The 17,526-nt window shown below is 41.0% G+C and overlaps 1 protein-coding gene across 1 annotated transcript in view; it reads left to right on the forward strand.

Annotated features, from left to right (window-relative positions):
• LOC149820665 (lon protease homolog, mitochondrial-like) overlaps positions 1–15,794 on the forward strand; it is a 57,582-nt gene extending 41,788 nt beyond the window's left edge. Inside the window, exons 13-20 of the mRNA XM_089983445.1 lie at positions 6,981–7,111; positions 7,211–7,315; positions 7,473–7,586; positions 13,023–13,190; positions 13,369–13,470; positions 14,207–14,470; positions 14,583–15,101; positions 15,342–15,794. Of these exons, the coding sequence (XP_089839571.1) occupies positions 6,981–7,111; positions 7,211–7,315; positions 7,473–7,586; positions 13,023–13,190; positions 13,369–13,470; positions 14,207–14,470; positions 14,583–15,101; positions 15,342–15,542 (1,604 nt within the window). The 3' untranslated portion in view covers positions 15,543–15,794. The remainder of the gene's footprint in view (positions 1–6,980; positions 7,112–7,210; positions 7,316–7,472; positions 7,587–13,022; positions 13,191–13,368; positions 13,471–14,206; positions 14,471–14,582; positions 15,102–15,341) is intronic.
• The last annotated feature ends 1,732 nt before the right edge of the window (positions 15,795–17,526 follow it).

Below are 17,526 nucleotides of genomic sequence, written 5' to 3' on the forward strand. Positions count from 1 at the left end.
ACTTTTCGAACCCAATGACCTGCACTGACATAGTCATCAAAAGGCTATTCTTTCTGCGAAGTGCGTCAGCTACCTTGTTTAGGTTCCCTGATTGATGGCGAATAGTGAAAGTGTACTCTTGCAAGAAACTGACCCACTTGGCATGACGAACACTCGACTTCTTTTGACTATTCAAATACTTCAACGCCTCATGATCCGTGTACAAGACAAACTCCTTATAAATAAGATAATGCCTCCAATAACGAAAGGCTTGTACCACAGCATAAAACTCAACATCATAAGTGAAGTACTAGCACCTGGCTTGAGTCAACTTTTCACTAAAGAAAGCAATGGGCCTGCGGTTCTGACTCAGGACTGCACCAATTCCCACTTTAGAGGCATCACACTCAACCTCAAAGACTGCGCTAAAATCAGGAAGGGCTAAGACGGGGGCACTAGTCATTTTCTCTTTGATGAGCATGAAGGCCTTTCCCGCGGCGGACGTCCAATGGAAACTAGTACCCTTTAGGCACTCTGTGATAGGGGCCATGAGGGTTCTGAAGTTTCTCACAAAACGACGGTAGAAAGTGGCTAACCCGTAGAAACTACGGATCTCTCCTATAGTTTTTGGGGTAGGCCATTCTACAATCTCACGGACTTTGGCGGGATCCGCCTTAACTCCATCAGACGACACAATAAAACCCCAAAATACAACACTTGACGTCATAAACTCACACTTTTTGACATTGACATACAACTTTTTCCTCCTTAAAATCTCTAAGACCTGACGCAAATGACTCAAATGTTCAGACAAAGACGAGCTATAAATCAAAATGTCATCAAAATAGACAACAACAAACTTCCTTATACAAGGACGCAATACTTGGGTCATCATGTTCATAAAAGTACTCGGGGCATTTGATAACCCAAATGGCATGACTAACGACTCATACAATCCATCACGTGTCTTGAATGCCGTTTTTTCATTCATTCTCCTCTCGGATACGGATTTGGTGGTACCCACTTTTTAAATCAATTTTGGAGAAAATAGAGGCATCGGCCAACATATCAAACATATCATCCAACCGAGGTATGGGAAAACGGTACTTGACAGTGATGCGATTGATCGCTCTACTGTCGACACACATGCGCATTGACCCATCTTTCTTAGGAGTGAGTAGGGCGGGTACTGTGCAAGGGCTCACACTCACGAATAAAACCCTTTTGTAGTAACTCCTGAACCTGCCTCAACAATTCGGCATGCTCGGATGGGTTCATGCGATACGCGGGGAGATTAGGGAGACTCGATTCGGGACAAGATCAATGGCGTGCTGCACCACCCTCATCGAAGGGAGACCAACAGGAAGGTCGTCTGGCATAATGTTGCGAAACTCTTCAACAAGGGGCGCGATGTCCGCGGGAACGGGCAACGACATACTCATCGACGACTTAGCCACCAGGGCATAACAATAACCATCTTCTCGACAATGGCTCAAGAAAGACCAGTAAGATAGGCCCGCGAGCCGGGGAACTCGCTCAGGCTTATCCATAGTGGGAAAACTAATATCCTTGATAGGGAGAAGAACTATTTTATGACCCTTAAAAAGAAATGAGTACGTGTTCCTGTAGCCATCGTGAATGGTCTTGCGATCAAACTGCCAGGGACGTCCCAAAAGAATGTGAGACGCACTCATAGGGGCTACATCACACCACACCTCATCGTGGTAATGCTCCCCCATGGAGAGCCGAACTAAACAACGTTGGGTGATAGGAATCTCGTTTCCTCTTTTGAACCATGCCATCTTATATGGTTGGGACAATTTCTCCATTTTCAGGTTCAGGGTGGACACGACACTCTTGGACACCATGTTCTCACATGCCCAGTATCAATTATAACATCACATGCATGCCCCTCACAGTTGCAATGGGTTCTAAAAATGTTATTCCGCAACCATTTTGCAGGGGTCAACTCTCGGGGTGCGGTCAACACATGACGGATAGACAATAAATTTTTGACGTCGTCAAACTCTACGACTTCCCTCTCGTCATCCCCTTCAACCAACAACTCACCCTCAATCTCACTATCAAACGCTGACTCAACAATTCCCTCGACGAAATGGGCGTTCTTGCTCACGGTGGGGCACTTAGACGCAACATGTCCTAACTCCTGACACCTAAAACAACAGATAGTAGACTCACTAGGCTTGGCCTTGGATCTGGTATGGTATGCGGGTTCGGACTGGTCAGGCTTGCTAGGGTCTACTCTTGGGGTGGACTTGGAGTCTTCCTTCATAGGAGAGCTCGCTCCTCTGGTTGGGGAACTCGACTTGGGTCAACTGGACTGGTCACCATGGGAGGTCCTATATTCCTACCTCATTTTTAAAATTTTCCTCTACATTCATGGCATAACTGCTTGCTTGATCCAATGACTCGACTGTGACACAACTGAAATCATCAGAAATAGCAGGACGAAGACCAGAAATATACCTCGTGACCTGCTGGCGGGCGGTCTCCTCAATCTGCACTCGCAGGGATAGACGATGGAACTCAGCAGTGTACTCTGCCACAGTACGAGTGCCTTGTCGCAGGGTCAGGTATTCCTTATAGGCTTTCTCAGTGTGGTCTGACAGCACGAACTTTGACTGCATCAATCGCTGCATCTCCTCCCATGTCTGTATGTGCTCTAGTCCATGTCGCTCTCTCGACCTCTGCAGCTCAACCCACCATGTCTGCGCTAGGCCTCTCAACCGAGTGGACGCTAGCGAGACACGACGGTGCTCAGCGACAGTGTGGTAGTCGAAGAAAAACTGTACGACATAGGCCCAGTCGAAGAACTGCTCCACATCGAATCGCTCTGCGAACTTCGAAAGGTCTAGCTTCACCCCGTAGGTGGAGGGGTGCTCTGGTGCTCTCTGCTGACGAGTCTCCACCGTTCTTGCAAGATGCTCGTTCTAAAAAGCGTCATCATCCAACACTGCTTCATCACCATCTTCACGGTACTGTTCGCCTGGAGGCTGATGCTGACGAACTCCCATGATGTGTGGTCGGCGCTCAGGTCCCACCGGTCCCTGCTGAATCTGCATGGCGGCTGCTGGAAACTGCCTCGGTTTGGCTCGCCCGTGGGTGGGAACTATCTGTGGTCGGCGTTGTGGCACCGGTATGACAGGAGGTCCTGCTAAAGGTGTAAGGGCTGGTCGGGTTTCGGGCTCTAGGTGGGTAGGAACGGGATAATATGGGTTTGGGTTATGGGTTGTGTTACGGTAGAGGTAGTGGGTCGGATATGGTACTGGGTTCTGGATCGGGGATGGGTTAATGGATTGGGTCTGGTACGGGTATTGGGCTTGGTTGGTGTAATATTGGGATGAGTCACCCGATTGGATCTGGATCGGGTCAAGTCCTAAACTATTTGTCAGACCCAGAATGGGGTAGTTGGGATCATGGATTGAGTTGTGGTGTGAGAAGGCCTGGTTTGAACTCGATCCTTGTTCCGTAGTAAGATGAGTTTGGTTTTGACCTGACTCAAATTCAAACTGGAGCTCCGTCCGGGTCCGATATAAGTTTGGATCGGTAGGGGATCTGAATTGGGGTTCAAAATTAATAGATTGAATCTGGTTCGGGGTGACCCGCGAAGTGGACCCAACTGGGTAGGTCTGGTAATGGGGTTCAAGGCCCGGACCCGCTCCCTGGGACCCAAAGGATGGTCCCCGGGATCCGGGTCCGTGCCCTAATAGTACTGGTTCCTTGCCGGACCCGGTCGGGTTCGGTCTGACCCACAAGGGTCCACACCCTCCTGCTCGTTGGTGGGCTGCGACCGATCCACCCTGTACGCGCGGCGGGAGGGTTGCTAGGTCAGCCCCGGGCTGACGCTGTCGCGCTGGTCACCTGGCCCGACTTCACCCCCGGGCCCTGCAGTCCCTTGGCTGTGGCTCGAGGCCAGGCCTACGCACCATGCCGGTGTTGGGAGGCCCTTCAATGGCTCCTTGGTTCGGTTGGAGGACTCCGGCCACCCGAGTGGCAGTCACGCCATGGTTCTGAAACGGTAATACCTGTTGGATTGTCACGCGGCCGGCATAGGCCTGCCTCGGTACCATCCAGTTGCACAGCAAGTTGACGGGGGTTCGGGTGGACCTGTTCGAGTTGCATCGCAACCGCGGGCGGGGTCTGCAGTCTCACCGCCCAATCCGACACTCGTCTTCTCGATGACCACGATCTGATCTTCGAGTCCATCCAGTCGTTTCGATATGCCAGTGACATCCTTGCTTACACGTAGCATGTTTTCTTGGAGCTTGGTCATCATGTCGATCATCCATGTCATTGGATCTTCATTGTCGGTTTCCTCCCGCTCTTTTTCGCTCGTAGGATCGTTCCTCGCTTCTTGCGCCATACCGTTGACGAAGGAAGAAGGTTGGGCTCCGATACCACTTTGATGCAGCGAGATATCGGCCTTCACGTACACTTGAATGCTGGAAAGAAGAGCACGACTCCACGTCGTGCGATGTGCAGAAAAATTCCAATGAATAACCACCGAAAACGATGGTATAGGTTCTTTTTATTTCAATGAAAGTTCAATCTGAACAATGGGATCAATCTTAATGAAAAGAGAAATCAAATAACGACAATGCAACGGGAGCAAGAATCAAATAGCAAGGTTGTTGAAAGGGCAAACAGAAAAAATAAACAAATAGAAACAAAGGCTGCGGTAATCTCCAATTATCTCTCTCTGTGTCCTCACGCAACCCTAAAACAGGGTATTAATAGGGTGTGACTGGATCTGGGCCTCGGGTCCAGTCCTTGGACCCGAGCCAACTCGTCGCTGCTCATGGATCGGGGCGTTGTCAATGTGCGGTGCTGCCTCCATCCTTGGCTCGCCTTGAGTAAGTGCGCAGGGGCACCATGTCCTTGCATCGGGGCATCGAGCTCGTGATCGGATCCATTATCTGGGTCCGATCGTCTATCCCATTGGTGTTGAGATCCTTGGACACGCCCGGGTCACTCGGTGTAGACCGGACTCCGTCCTGCTCTGCATCACTAATCATTAAGTTTAACTTTATGCTCAAGCGCTCATGCTTGCATTTGATAATGTAAATAATGTAAAACTAATCTTACACTAATTCTATTGTCGTTTTGAGGCATGTATTCTTCTGGATGTGCTTCTCACTAGTTTTTTTGTAATTGGACCTCACTTGAAAATCCTGACATCACGATCATGCCAATTAGCATCTGCTGAAAGTTAAGATACCATTAACATAAAATATTTTTATTTCCTACCTTCGACATTTTATTAATCATTTTTGGCCAAGAAAGAATATCTTCTCATTTTGCAAAAAATTTACTTGAATTGCACTTTTTGGTCTTTGTTGTGTGAGTTGAATGCAACTGAGGACTCATGTTGGGCCTGACTTTTTTATTCATCTATCAAAAAGAAATAATAAAATGAGGGAAACAAGCAAAGCTTTAAAATGAACTAGTAAATAAAAGGTATATAGCAATGTGAAAATGAAATATATTGAACTTTATGTGAACACATTTTTACACGTATTAAGTGGTGAAGGTCTACAACTTTTGGGTGATGGGTGAGTTCAAGAATTAGAAAAATCAGCCATGGCAAGTATTAATGTTGAAGGCTTATTGTCTGAATATTTCACTAATTCTCACATTGATTGCCACTATCCCTGTTTTTATCTTGTAGAATCTGAGGAAGTATAGTTGATGCTAATTTGAGGATGTAAAATATTTTCATCCATATCTTTAATTTTGAATCCGAGTTCTTTATTCTGTTGCATATTGGTCCTATTAGATAGTCTAAAGGAACAGCTATAGCACCTAAGCAGTGTTTTGGTGGAAGTGTTAGTCCTATCCAGATGTGTACTAAGTTGCTGGCCACCAAGGCTCAAATACCCCGATAGACTGGGGCAGGATCATAAACTAAAAACAGCCCTGGTTTTCTTGGAAGTTGGAACAGATCATGGTTTGCCGCCTAAAGTAGAGAACCCCATAACTATGGACCTCCTAGCCAACCTACATCCAATTGCTCATGTGATGTGCCCTCTCATAATACTGATATATTTCTCTCATAAAATAATATTGATATATCTGATGCTTAACTTGGCAAAAACATTGATAAATTTATAGATGACATAAAGAAAGATAAAGTAAATTAATATGATGCCAAAATTGTGTTACAGTGTTACATAGCTACAGATATGTATTAGGGACACAACTGGTGACACACTTTGTGCAAAATGAAAGTTCTGTAAAACTATGTTCAAAACTAGTTGTGATCATTGTCATCTTAAAGTATGAATGTGTGAATAAGATTTGCAAGAATTATGATTGTCTGTCACCTGTCACCGTCCTATATCCGTGTTTAATCATGTGAAGAGAATACAGGGGCAAATAGGCATCTTTGAGTATGGTAGCACCAAAGGACTTAGATGCACGTTATACCGTATCAGTATGCTGCAACGTTGCAGACCATTCATTCGTGGAGTTTTCTTGACACTTTAATTCAGAAGTTAAAAATTTGTTGAATGTAATTTTTAAGGTAGGCATAAATTAACATGAGTTACTGATTGAAACATCGTAAACATCAGTCTCTATTTTCATCATCTATACATGGTTATTTGAGACAATGGCTTCAGTTAGAGTAAATAAAAGATAAATATCTGTCAGGTTTGTTCTTCAAAAAATATGACATGTTTGTCACTGTTTCAAAAAGAATGATCTAGATATGTATTATTTGGACATTTATATTATTTATCTTTTTAGCTTTTCCAACTTTGAGTTGCTGGAGACCTGATGTACTTTTTTATGAGGGGCTTATTTCCTTATATAGGCTTGTTTTGAGTCCTATGAGGGAACTCATGTTACTGTTTGTCCACATGTAATCCTTAGATCATGTGAATTCACAATCTTCTTTTTGTACCTTTTGATTTTTCAAACCTGAAGGTCCTAACTCCTATCTGATTATAACTGGTGGGTTTGTGCTTATTTCAATGCAGGTAAAATTATTTGTCTTTCAGGACCTCCTGGAGTAGGTAAGACCAGCATTGGTCGTTCAATTGCACGTGCCTTGAATAGAAAGTTCTACCGATTTTCTGTGGGAGGTCTGGCCGATGTGGCTGAAATCAAGGTAGGGTTCTCTTTTAGAGTGGTTTCTATAGACTAGTAGTGCTGTAATTTTTCATGTTTGCTGTATAAAATATATATGTACTGATAAAAATTTATTCAGGGGCATCGTCGAACCTATGTTGGGGCTATGCCTGGAAAAATGGTGCAATGCTTGAAACATGTAGGAACAGCTAATCCTCTTGTTCTGATTGATGAGATTGACAAGGTACGTTACTTGTTCTGCAGTAATGTTTTCCTTCACTCCACTGCCATTTCTTTTTGTTTTTGCATGCTTTCCTTTTATTCTTGTTGGTTTCCCTGTGCGTTTGGGTTGAGTTCTCACATTAAATTAATATCTTGGCTTCACATGACATTTTCAACAGCTAGGGAGGGGCCATGCTGGGGATCCAGCAAGTGCTTTACTAGAGCTTCTTGACCCAGAGCAAAACGCAAACTTTCTTGATCACTATCTTGATGTTCCTATTGACTTATCCAAGGTGAGCTAAGGTAGCATTGGTTTATACAAGCTTATATATTTTTGTTTGTTGTATTTCTTGTTGCAAGTATCCCAAGTATCTATATACGTCATATTGCAGAATGTCTTTATGAAACTATTAGTGTTCATTGGAGGATAAGAAGATTTAGGAATTTTTAGGAGGCCATGAACCGAATTTTGAATCTTGGTGAAGACTTTCAAGGAATGTAGGAACTGATGCATTTTTTTGGTGTTAATAAATTATCTGCATGCACAACTTAAAAGAACAAGACAAGTAGAAGTGGCAGGTGTATACATTTTGATCTCCATGAGTGAGATGGAAATGCTAGAAATAAATATTATCTATGTGATCTGAGAAATCATGCATATCATCTATCGGACACAATGGTAGTACCATAATAGTGTATAGCAGTGCTAGTATTTAAGAATGTCTGGTAATCTTGAAAAGCAGGAATGCCCTAATTTGTCTTTATGAATAATCTTGGATTGTCTTACTATATCAGCAAAGCTAAAAAGCAGATATTGAACACCATTTCCACATGGGAGGATCAGGTCAACATTTTTTTTAACCCTTCTTGACTTCCTGAAGCACTATTGGGTTATGTTGATTAATTAAGGCACTGAACACAAAATTCAGAAAATATGTAAAAACATGTGTTCTAGTAAAACTAATGTTGCATCAGAATAATAGTAAAATGTTCATTCTTATTCTTTTTTGCAAATGTTATTCCATAACTTTTTCCGATTTGTGCCTTGGGAGTTGTGTCCTGCAAGATAGAGATGAGAAAAGAAGAAAGAGAGAATAGCAGCAGCAAAGAGTAGGGTTGATGTCCTATTCCTTCTTATATATGTATATGACCAATTTACAAAAGTGCCCCTAATACAAATCCAATAGTACATCACATTGCCTTATCTGACTTGAATGACAAGTATACCCTTACTCTATATTACAACGATATATGAATATGGATATGGATCTAACCCATGTTCTTAACACTCCCCCTCAAACTGTGCATGGGTTTGAACCATGGACAGTTTGTTTTTTAAAAAACAGTGTCTATGAACTGAAAGCGGCTTGGTAAATAAGTCTGCAACTTGCTGCTCACTTGAAAGAAACAAGGGCTGAATTTCTCCATCTTCCACCTTTTCATGCACAAAATGCTGATCGAGCTTGACCTTGCTTCATCTTCCCATGCCGAACTGGGTTGGTACTTGGTATAAATAGTGATTGCACTTCTATTATCACAATATAAAATAGACTTGACTATCTTCCGACACAACACTAAAAGAAGATGTCCTATCCACAATACCTCCTCTGTCACCGCTGCCATCACCCTATATTCCGTTTCTGTGCTTGACCTGGCTACAGTTCTCTGTCTTTTACTCAACCAAGAGACGAGATGGGATCCCAAATACACGCCGTAACCTGTCACTAATCTTCTAGTATTCGGGTTTCTTGCCCAATCTGCATATGAAAATGCTATAACAAAAGGCCTCGAACATGGAGACACATCTGACCCTCTTGCGTAAATCAAACCATCTGATAAAGTGCCCTTAATGTATCACATAATTCTCTTGACTGCCTCCATGTGACTTGCATATATTGAGATACCTGATTGACTGCATATACCAAATCAGGTCTAGTCAACCTGAGGTATTGAAGAGCTCCCACCATACTTCTGAACTTCTCTGGCTGATCGAGTGGTGAATCACCATCCTGATTCTCTACCAGTTTGTTTCTTAATGCCATGGGGGTCTTAGCTGGTTTGCATTGGATCATTCCATTTCGCCGCAAAAGGTCTTGAGCATACTTACACTGAGTGAGGACTAATGAACCTCTGGACTGATCAACCTACACACCAAGAAAGTACCTCAAGATTCCCAAATCTTTCATGTGGAAACAATCATGCAAAATTGCCTTCAAATGTTTAATTTTGGCTGCATCATTCCCAATGATGACTATATTGTCCACATAAACTAATATGATACTAATGCTTCGAGTGTCATGACTGACAAATAGAGAGTAATCACAGTGACTTTGTTCAAAGCCACATCTCAAACCAAGCTTTTGAGACTTGCTTTAGACCATAAAGTGCTTTCTTAAGCTTCAAAACTGTACTGAGTGAATCAGCCTAGTAAAAAGGAAGATGCTACATATAAACCTTTTCATATAAGTCTTTGTGAAGAAAGCCATTATTCACATCCAGCTGATACAAGGTTCATCCGTATGACAAGAGGCAAAACTACTTGTATAGTTCTCATGCAGACAACATGACCAAAAGTTTTGTCAGTCCATACCATACTCTTGTGTGTGGCCTTTAGCTACTAAGTGAGCTTTATACCTCTCTATGCTCCCTTCAGCCTTATATTTAACTTTATACACCCATCGACATCCAACAACATTCTTGTCTAAAGACCTATTTACAACCTCCCAAGTATCGCAGTCATGCAATGCTTTAACCTCCTCATTCATAGCCTCCACCCATTGTGGATTTTTGCATGCTTCTGTAAATCTAAAAGGCCCCTTTTCTTGGGATATAGCTGCAACATATGTATGAAATTCCAAGGAGAAGGCTTCAAAACTAACAAATTGTTTTGGAGGATGCCTTACTCTTGATGGCTTTCTCAACTGAACATTCGAATCGGACACCCCATTTTCTGAAGTATTTAAAGCACAAGGCTGCAAGCTAATAGGATTCTGGTTTGATTCTTCTCTTGTTGCATGTGAGTGAGTAATATCCTTTCCATGCCTCTCGTAGACTTGAGAAAATGTGGAAAAGTAGGAGGTTGTGATGTTGTATGTGCTCCCAGATGGGCTGCATGTCAGACTGCTAAATGCTCAATTGCTGCAATGACTTCGCATATGTCCCAAAACTAGAACAAGCATCATTTATAATTCTATAGGACTCTTCTAGGGACTGATTGCTTACCAAGGCTGGAATGAAAGACTGCAAACCATTATTGACTCCAAGCATATTGCAACAGAAATTTGGATGAGATGGAGAATTTTTTGATGATCCCACAAGGTACAAGAGCATCGTAGGTATGCTTCAATACCTTACCTTTACTCGACCAAATATTTTTTATGCAATGAATCAGGTTTCACAATTCATGCATTGCCCATGTACTAGTCATGTTTAATCCATTAAAAGAGTCCTTCGATATTTAAAGGGCACACTTGGAGATGGGCTTGGTTATCGTAGCGATAACAATGACAGCTAATTGACAGTAATGGCCTTTTTATATGCAGACTGGACTGTAGACCCAGATGAGAGAAGATTTGTTTCTGGATATTGTGTTTTTATTGGACAAAATTTAATTTCGTGGAGTAGTAAAAAGCATAAAGTCGTAGCTCGTTCCAGTACTGAGATGAAGTATAGATCCATGGTAGCAACTTCATCTGAAATCACTTGGATTAGATATTTACTATCTGATTTGAATCAACAAGTGTCAAGCTCACTTAATCATATTAAACATAGGATAATTAAACATATTGAGATTGATGAACACTTTATCAGAAGCAAGATTGAAAATGGTGAAATTACAACACAATTCATTGAAACCCAAGATCAAGTGGCTGATCTATTCACAAAAGGATTGAGCAAGCATAGATTTTGGTACTTGAAGAGCAAGTTGTTCATGCCTCTTACCATGCATAACTTGAGGGAGGCTATTGGAACGTGAGGTTTTGGGTCTGGATCAGAATTTGGATCTATACCCATGATGACGTCTTTATAATGTTTGTAATAGTCATGTGTTTAATTAGTTTCATCTTTCCTTTATTGCCCCTATCTTATTTGTATTCATATGTATATTGAATGGTGGTGTTTTTGTAACAGTTCAATATTATTGATATATAGCTATCCACAACCCACAATGGGCTGTGTAGAGTCAGTTTTGCTGTAGCCCTATTTTTCTCTTCTCTAATCTTCCCTCTCTCTCCTTTGCTCTTGGTGATATGTTCCGTTCTTACAGATGGTTTGTGATTGCCTTTGATATGATTGATGTATTCTAGGACACTTGAATCACCTCTTTTTATCTAACTCTCCCTTGAGATTATAAATTTTGGGAGTGGATATTTGTTCAACCCAGGATGTAACGTTAACCAAATATCTCTAGCTGAAACACCATAAGGTACCTGCAATAAGACTTCGCGTGAAAGAGTGGCCGTGATGAATGCAACGACCGATTGATCATTTTTCTTCCACACTGTGAAAGCAGGGTTTGGGGCTGATGTCCTTCCTTAGTACCTTGGGACACAATGAACTCCGTGGGCACAGCCAGAGTCCCATAGAGATTCCCCATCAAATCTAAACTACTTATGAAAGGGTCAATTTGCGTCCTCCAAGTGATAAAATTGGAAGAATCCAATTTGTTGGTGACAAGTTGGCTAAGAGAAGAGTTTAGGGTTGGATTAGAAAGTCTTTTTTTTAAAGGGAAATAAGGAAGTACAAAGGACTGCTAAAAAACACGAAAATCACATGACGCTGAAAATAGGGAACAAAGGAATATATATATATACACGACAAGGAAAATACAAGCAAGATATAGAACAGATTGCAAAAAATAAAGCTACTGAATCGGAAAAAATTGGGCAGAAATGAGAAATCAGCAGAGATGCTGATGTCAGCAACTTGGGCCTTCCTTTTTTTCCTTTTTGTCTTTAGGTCTTGTTAAATATGTGAATAACCAGACTCGAATACAATTTTTTTTTTGACATTTTCCTTTTTTTTTTAAGGTCACTATCCCTTTTTCCCTTTTTTATTTTTTCTGCTGAGTCTAAAACTGAACCAGATCAGATCTGGGTTTGAACAAATTTGGTGTTGGGATTAAGGAAGAGAGCAAATGAAATATTTGAGAAAACACAAAAAGACAGATATTTTTGAAGAGGAGATTAGAGTTGGATGGAAGAAACAAGAATAATAAACTTATCTGAACAGAGAAATCACAGTCTTCGATTTGTTGGTGACTTAATCTTGCCCCAGCTTTTATACCATTTTTTATTTGTGCCTTGGGAGTCGTGTCCCGCAAGATATTGATGAAAAGGATGAAAGAGAGAAAAGCATTAGCAAAGATGACGACCCAATTAGGGTTGACATCCTTCTATTCCTTCTTATATATGTATATGACCAATGTACAAAAGTGCCCCTAATACAAATCCAATAGTACATCACGTGCCTTATCTAACTTGAATGACAAGTATACCCTTACTCTATATTACAACGACATGAATATGGATATGGATCTAACCCATATTCTTAACAAACTTTTAATTTGACAGCTCTTAACCTTCATTAGATTGACTGTTATTTCTTTAAGGATGGTAGCGGACTTATTTTCTGAGAAGACTCTAAAAATCTGAAATGGCTAGAGGAAACTGATTGACAGTTTTATCTTATTCTAATTATTCATCTACTTTTTCCTTGTGGTGTTGTAGGTTCTTTTTGTTTGCACGGCTAATGTTATCGAGATGATTCCAAATCCTCTTCTAGACAGGATGGAAGTTATTGCTATTGCTGGCTATATAACTGATGAAAAGGTGCATATTGCTCGGGATTATTTGGAGAAGGCAACCCGTGAAGCATGTGGTATCAAACCAGAACAGGTTAGCTTCCAATTTATGAGTGAAACACAGTGTTCTTTTTTCCCTGGTTTGTTATTTAGTCACATCATCATCATCATCTTTTCAAGCCTTGTCTCATCTACATGATAAGGCTTTAGACTTAGCTGGTCACCATACATTATAAATTTATTCACTTAGCTACAAGCCATTGCTGATCCAGGTTGAAGTGACTGATGCTGCCCTTCTTGCACTTATAGAAAATTACTGCCGTGAAGCTGGCGTTCGCAATCTTCAAAAGCACATAGAAAAAATTTACCGTAAGGTATGGTTTGCATCCCTGTTTGTGATTTTTTTTATGCATCTTGCACAAGCTCTGACTTTCCTACTCATCTTACAAGCATCAGTTATTTTGTGTGGCTACTGCATCACATGTTGCAACCTTCTATGTTGTTTACCTCCTTTTGTTACTGTCATCTGTGTTCTGCTCATGCCCATATTTCATGTGTTGGTAGTTTTTTTTATATTTATCCTAGTTCACTTCTGATACATAAGCCATTAAATTTAATGCTAAGCAGTTGCCTGGAAACTTCTTATATTGATGTGTTTCCTATACTTTGCTCAAGGGAAAGATTGAACAATAAGTTATGGTCCTGATACAGTGTTGAGGTGCAGATCCAAAATCAGGTCTACTAGAACCGTAAGTCGAGTACGTCAGGAGATTGCTGTTAAAATCTTATATCTGATAGCAGACAGCTGTCAGGACTTATTTCTTAAACCCAGAGCTGGGTACTGATGGTAGAGCTCATGTTTACAGTCAAGATGGAAAAACTTACTTCCAAACTTTCCGCATGAAGTGGTGCTTATAATATTTTGATCCAACAGAGTTCATTCCCCTTTGATGGCTATCAACAAATACTAGAAAGAGATGTTCTTTTCTTGATCTATGATCTTCTGATCTGTGTAAATTATGGAGTGATCTTTAAGTTTCTTTAATGCCACAAACTGGCTATCTACCAGAAAAAAAAGTTCACTAATTTCATGCCTTCCTTGTCTGGCAGATTGCTTTGCAGCTGGTACGCCAGGGGGTATCAAATGAACCATCAACAGTTGCCACCATTCAGGAAGTTGAGGCTGATGATTCTAAACGTCCACCTACTGAAGAAACTAATGAAGTTCCAGCTGAGGGGAGCATGAATATCAAATCTGAAGAAGCTGCAAACCACGAGCCGGCCTGTGAAAACTCCACAATGACAGAGTCTTCAAGTTTGGAGCCATCTGCAGATCAAAGCCCATGTATTTCTGGGCAACCACTTGATTCAGAGGTCTGTTAAAAGATTAAAGTGCTTTTCTAATTTCTGTGTTATTTTGAGAATATCTCCCATCAAATCATGTTATGGTAATACTTTAGTTGGCCTATTTCTTCTTTTTTGCCAGGGTAAAGAAACAGCTGATATTATTCAGGAAATAGATGTTGGTAAGACCATGGATAAATTAGTTGTTGACACTACCAATTTGTCTGATTTGGTTGGCAAGCCAGTATTTCATGCCGATCGAATATATGACCAGACACCAGAGGGTGTTGTGATGGGCCTTGCATGGACTGCGATGGGTGGTTCTACACTGTATATAGAGACCACTCTTGTGGAACAAGGAGAAGGAAAAGGTGCGTTGCATTTGACAGGTCAACTTGGTGATGTCATGAAGGAAAGTGCCCAAATAGCGCATACTGTAGCTAGATCGATACTACTTGAGAAAGATCCAGAAAACCCATTCTTTTCCACCTCCAAGCTCCATCTTCATGTGCCAGCAGGTGCTACGCCAAAGGATGGACCCAGTGCTGGTTGTACCATGATTACTTCTATGTTGTCATTGGCTATGAGGAAGCGTGTGAAGAAGGACCTTGCCATGACTGGGGAAGTAACTTTGATGGGGCGGATTCTCCCTATTGGTGGGGTATGTTGACCTATTTTAATAGGTGTTATCATCCTTTTATTATTTAAAAATAAGTATATGTTGTGACCATCTTCCTCATGGATCATATGCAAACAGGGGTGCTAATTACAATGTTTCTTCTTTTACATTGTATCGTCTCTATAATATGTCAGTACCTTTCATTATCATGTATTTAGTTGTGGCTCCAAGTAGTCTAGCTTATTCTTCTTTTATATAACAATCTTTTTATGGGACTACTAGGTCAAGGAGAAGACAATCGCTGCAAGGCGGAGTGATGTTAAGACTATAATATTCCCATCTGCCAACCGAAGGGATTTTGATGAGCTTGCGCCCAACGTAAAAGAAGGTCTTGAAGTCTATTTCGTAGATAATTACAATCAGATATTTGATTTATCATTCATTGACGAGGCAGACACAGAGGAAAAGGTTGTGTCCGAGTAGATATTCTTTCCATGATGACTGTTTCATCTGCCGCCTTTAGAGAATTGGCTGCTTACGGGAGTAACAAATAATCACTGTCTCAATTCTTTTAGCTGCTCCATTTTTTGTAGGTGCATAACATTCAGCGAATCCTAAAGTTATCACAACTAGGTAACTATGTTTCACAAAATTTTCCTGTAATTCATGTTTTATGATGTAAAATTTCACAGGACAATTCACGCAGTAATCCCATTTGTATCCTTGGGTTGGCCAGAGCATGAGGGCAAAGTGTTTTGCGCTTTACTCTATCCTTTGTTTCCAATTTGGTGATTTAAAATGTTTCAATTCTTTTACTCGAGATTTCTTTAGACCAAGGTCTCTTGCCCGTTGATATATTCTGAAGATTAATATGAATCAACGTGTATTCCCATGACAGTTTGGCCAGTCGGCTCAAGCAACACCAACAAGAGGTTGGGGGAATTACCATCTTGTGAAAGTTTATAGCGTGAATGAAAATTTGATGTTGCACAATGCTTTTAGTTGCCGGTAGACATGAAAACTGCATTATAGTTTGAGTAGTTTTGTGATCACCTGGATGTGCATAATTCTTAATTTTCCTCTGATCCTGATAAATAAGTTTACTTGTACAGGCATAAGGAGCAGTCACATATAATTTTATTTTAGTAATTGTTCAATCCAGTTTTATGTCTTTCATTCAAACACTCGTTGCTTATTAATATACATCTTAGCAGGACTCAGATGCCCCTGTTAGCAACATGGGAAGTCAGAATAATGTTCTAAGAGGCAAGCTTAGAAACGTATTCTCAACTTCTAATATGCATGTGTAGATGTCTTTTTGAGTGATGATATGCTGACTCTGACAAACATGTAAAAGTTAAAACAATCATTGTGGATCTTCCATGTATGTAGTGCCTTTTGTCTTCAACAGAGCTTTAATTTTGGAAAAAAGATAAATATAACTCTACAGGAGGCAGTAAAAAAATTATTGCAAACTTTCAACTTCACTTCATGGTGAGGCCATCACTTCTCACATTGTTTAATGTGTTGAGAAATTTCTCTTTACAAAAAAAAATGTTGAGAAATTTTGACTGTGTTTAATCTTCACCTTAAGTGTTTTTGAGTGTTGACAGATCCATGATTGATTCATGGGTATAGTTGCTTATCACAGCATCGTTCATTGATTATAGACTACAATGAAGTGGATTCCAGTTTGAGTGACTATCGATAAGTGCATTGTTCAACTTTCTGCATCTAAATTCATTTTCCACCTCTCTAGGCCTGGGAATCGAAACAAGGCACTCTCATGAAATAGGCTCGAATTATCTAAAATGACTCATCCATCCTTGTTTCATGTCCTCCATCTTCCCCGTTCCAAACGGGGCAAGGCGGGGTGGGGCCCGTTTCCCCTCAGTCCATTGCCATTCCTAAAGAAGGATTGGGAACGAGGCAGGGTGGGGCAAGGCAGGGATCAGGTCTGGGCAGGGGAAAGCTTAAGTCCATCCCCGCCTTCATCCCAGCATGGGTTTTGATTTTAACTTCCATATCCATTTCATGTCCTCAATCTCCTGTCTAAATGGGGGAGGCAAGGCGGGGCTCTGTTTCCCCCTGGTCCACTGCCATCCCTAAAAATGATTATTCAGCTCGGTTTAGCTTGTATAAGCCCGTTAACTAGTAATAAATATAATTTAAGTATATTTTATAGTATAGAGTGTAAGTTGAAGTTTTTCTTGCAAGAGTAAGTTTATAACTCAAATTCTATTGCTTACAATTTTTTTGTTTTTTGTTTTTTGTTTTTTATCACAAGGAACCTCCGCTGATAACCAGGTCACTTAATGGGCCTGCCCAACAATCTTTTATTTTGTAAATTAGTCAATTTGAGCTTGGCTTTATAGGTTTAGAATATAAATTCTATTATTTTTCAAATTTGAATTGTTTTGTTTTTAAATAAAGGAGCCATCTAGAGCTGAGTTTGTTAGACTCTAGA

This window comes from Nuphar pumila, chromosome 12 (assembly GCF_984573655.1).
Source record: "Nuphar pumila chromosome 12, dmNupPumi1.hap1.1, whole genome shotgun sequence".
In the NCBI taxonomy this organism is placed as follows: domain Eukaryota; kingdom Viridiplantae; phylum Streptophyta; class Magnoliopsida; order Nymphaeales; family Nymphaeaceae; genus Nuphar; species Nuphar pumila.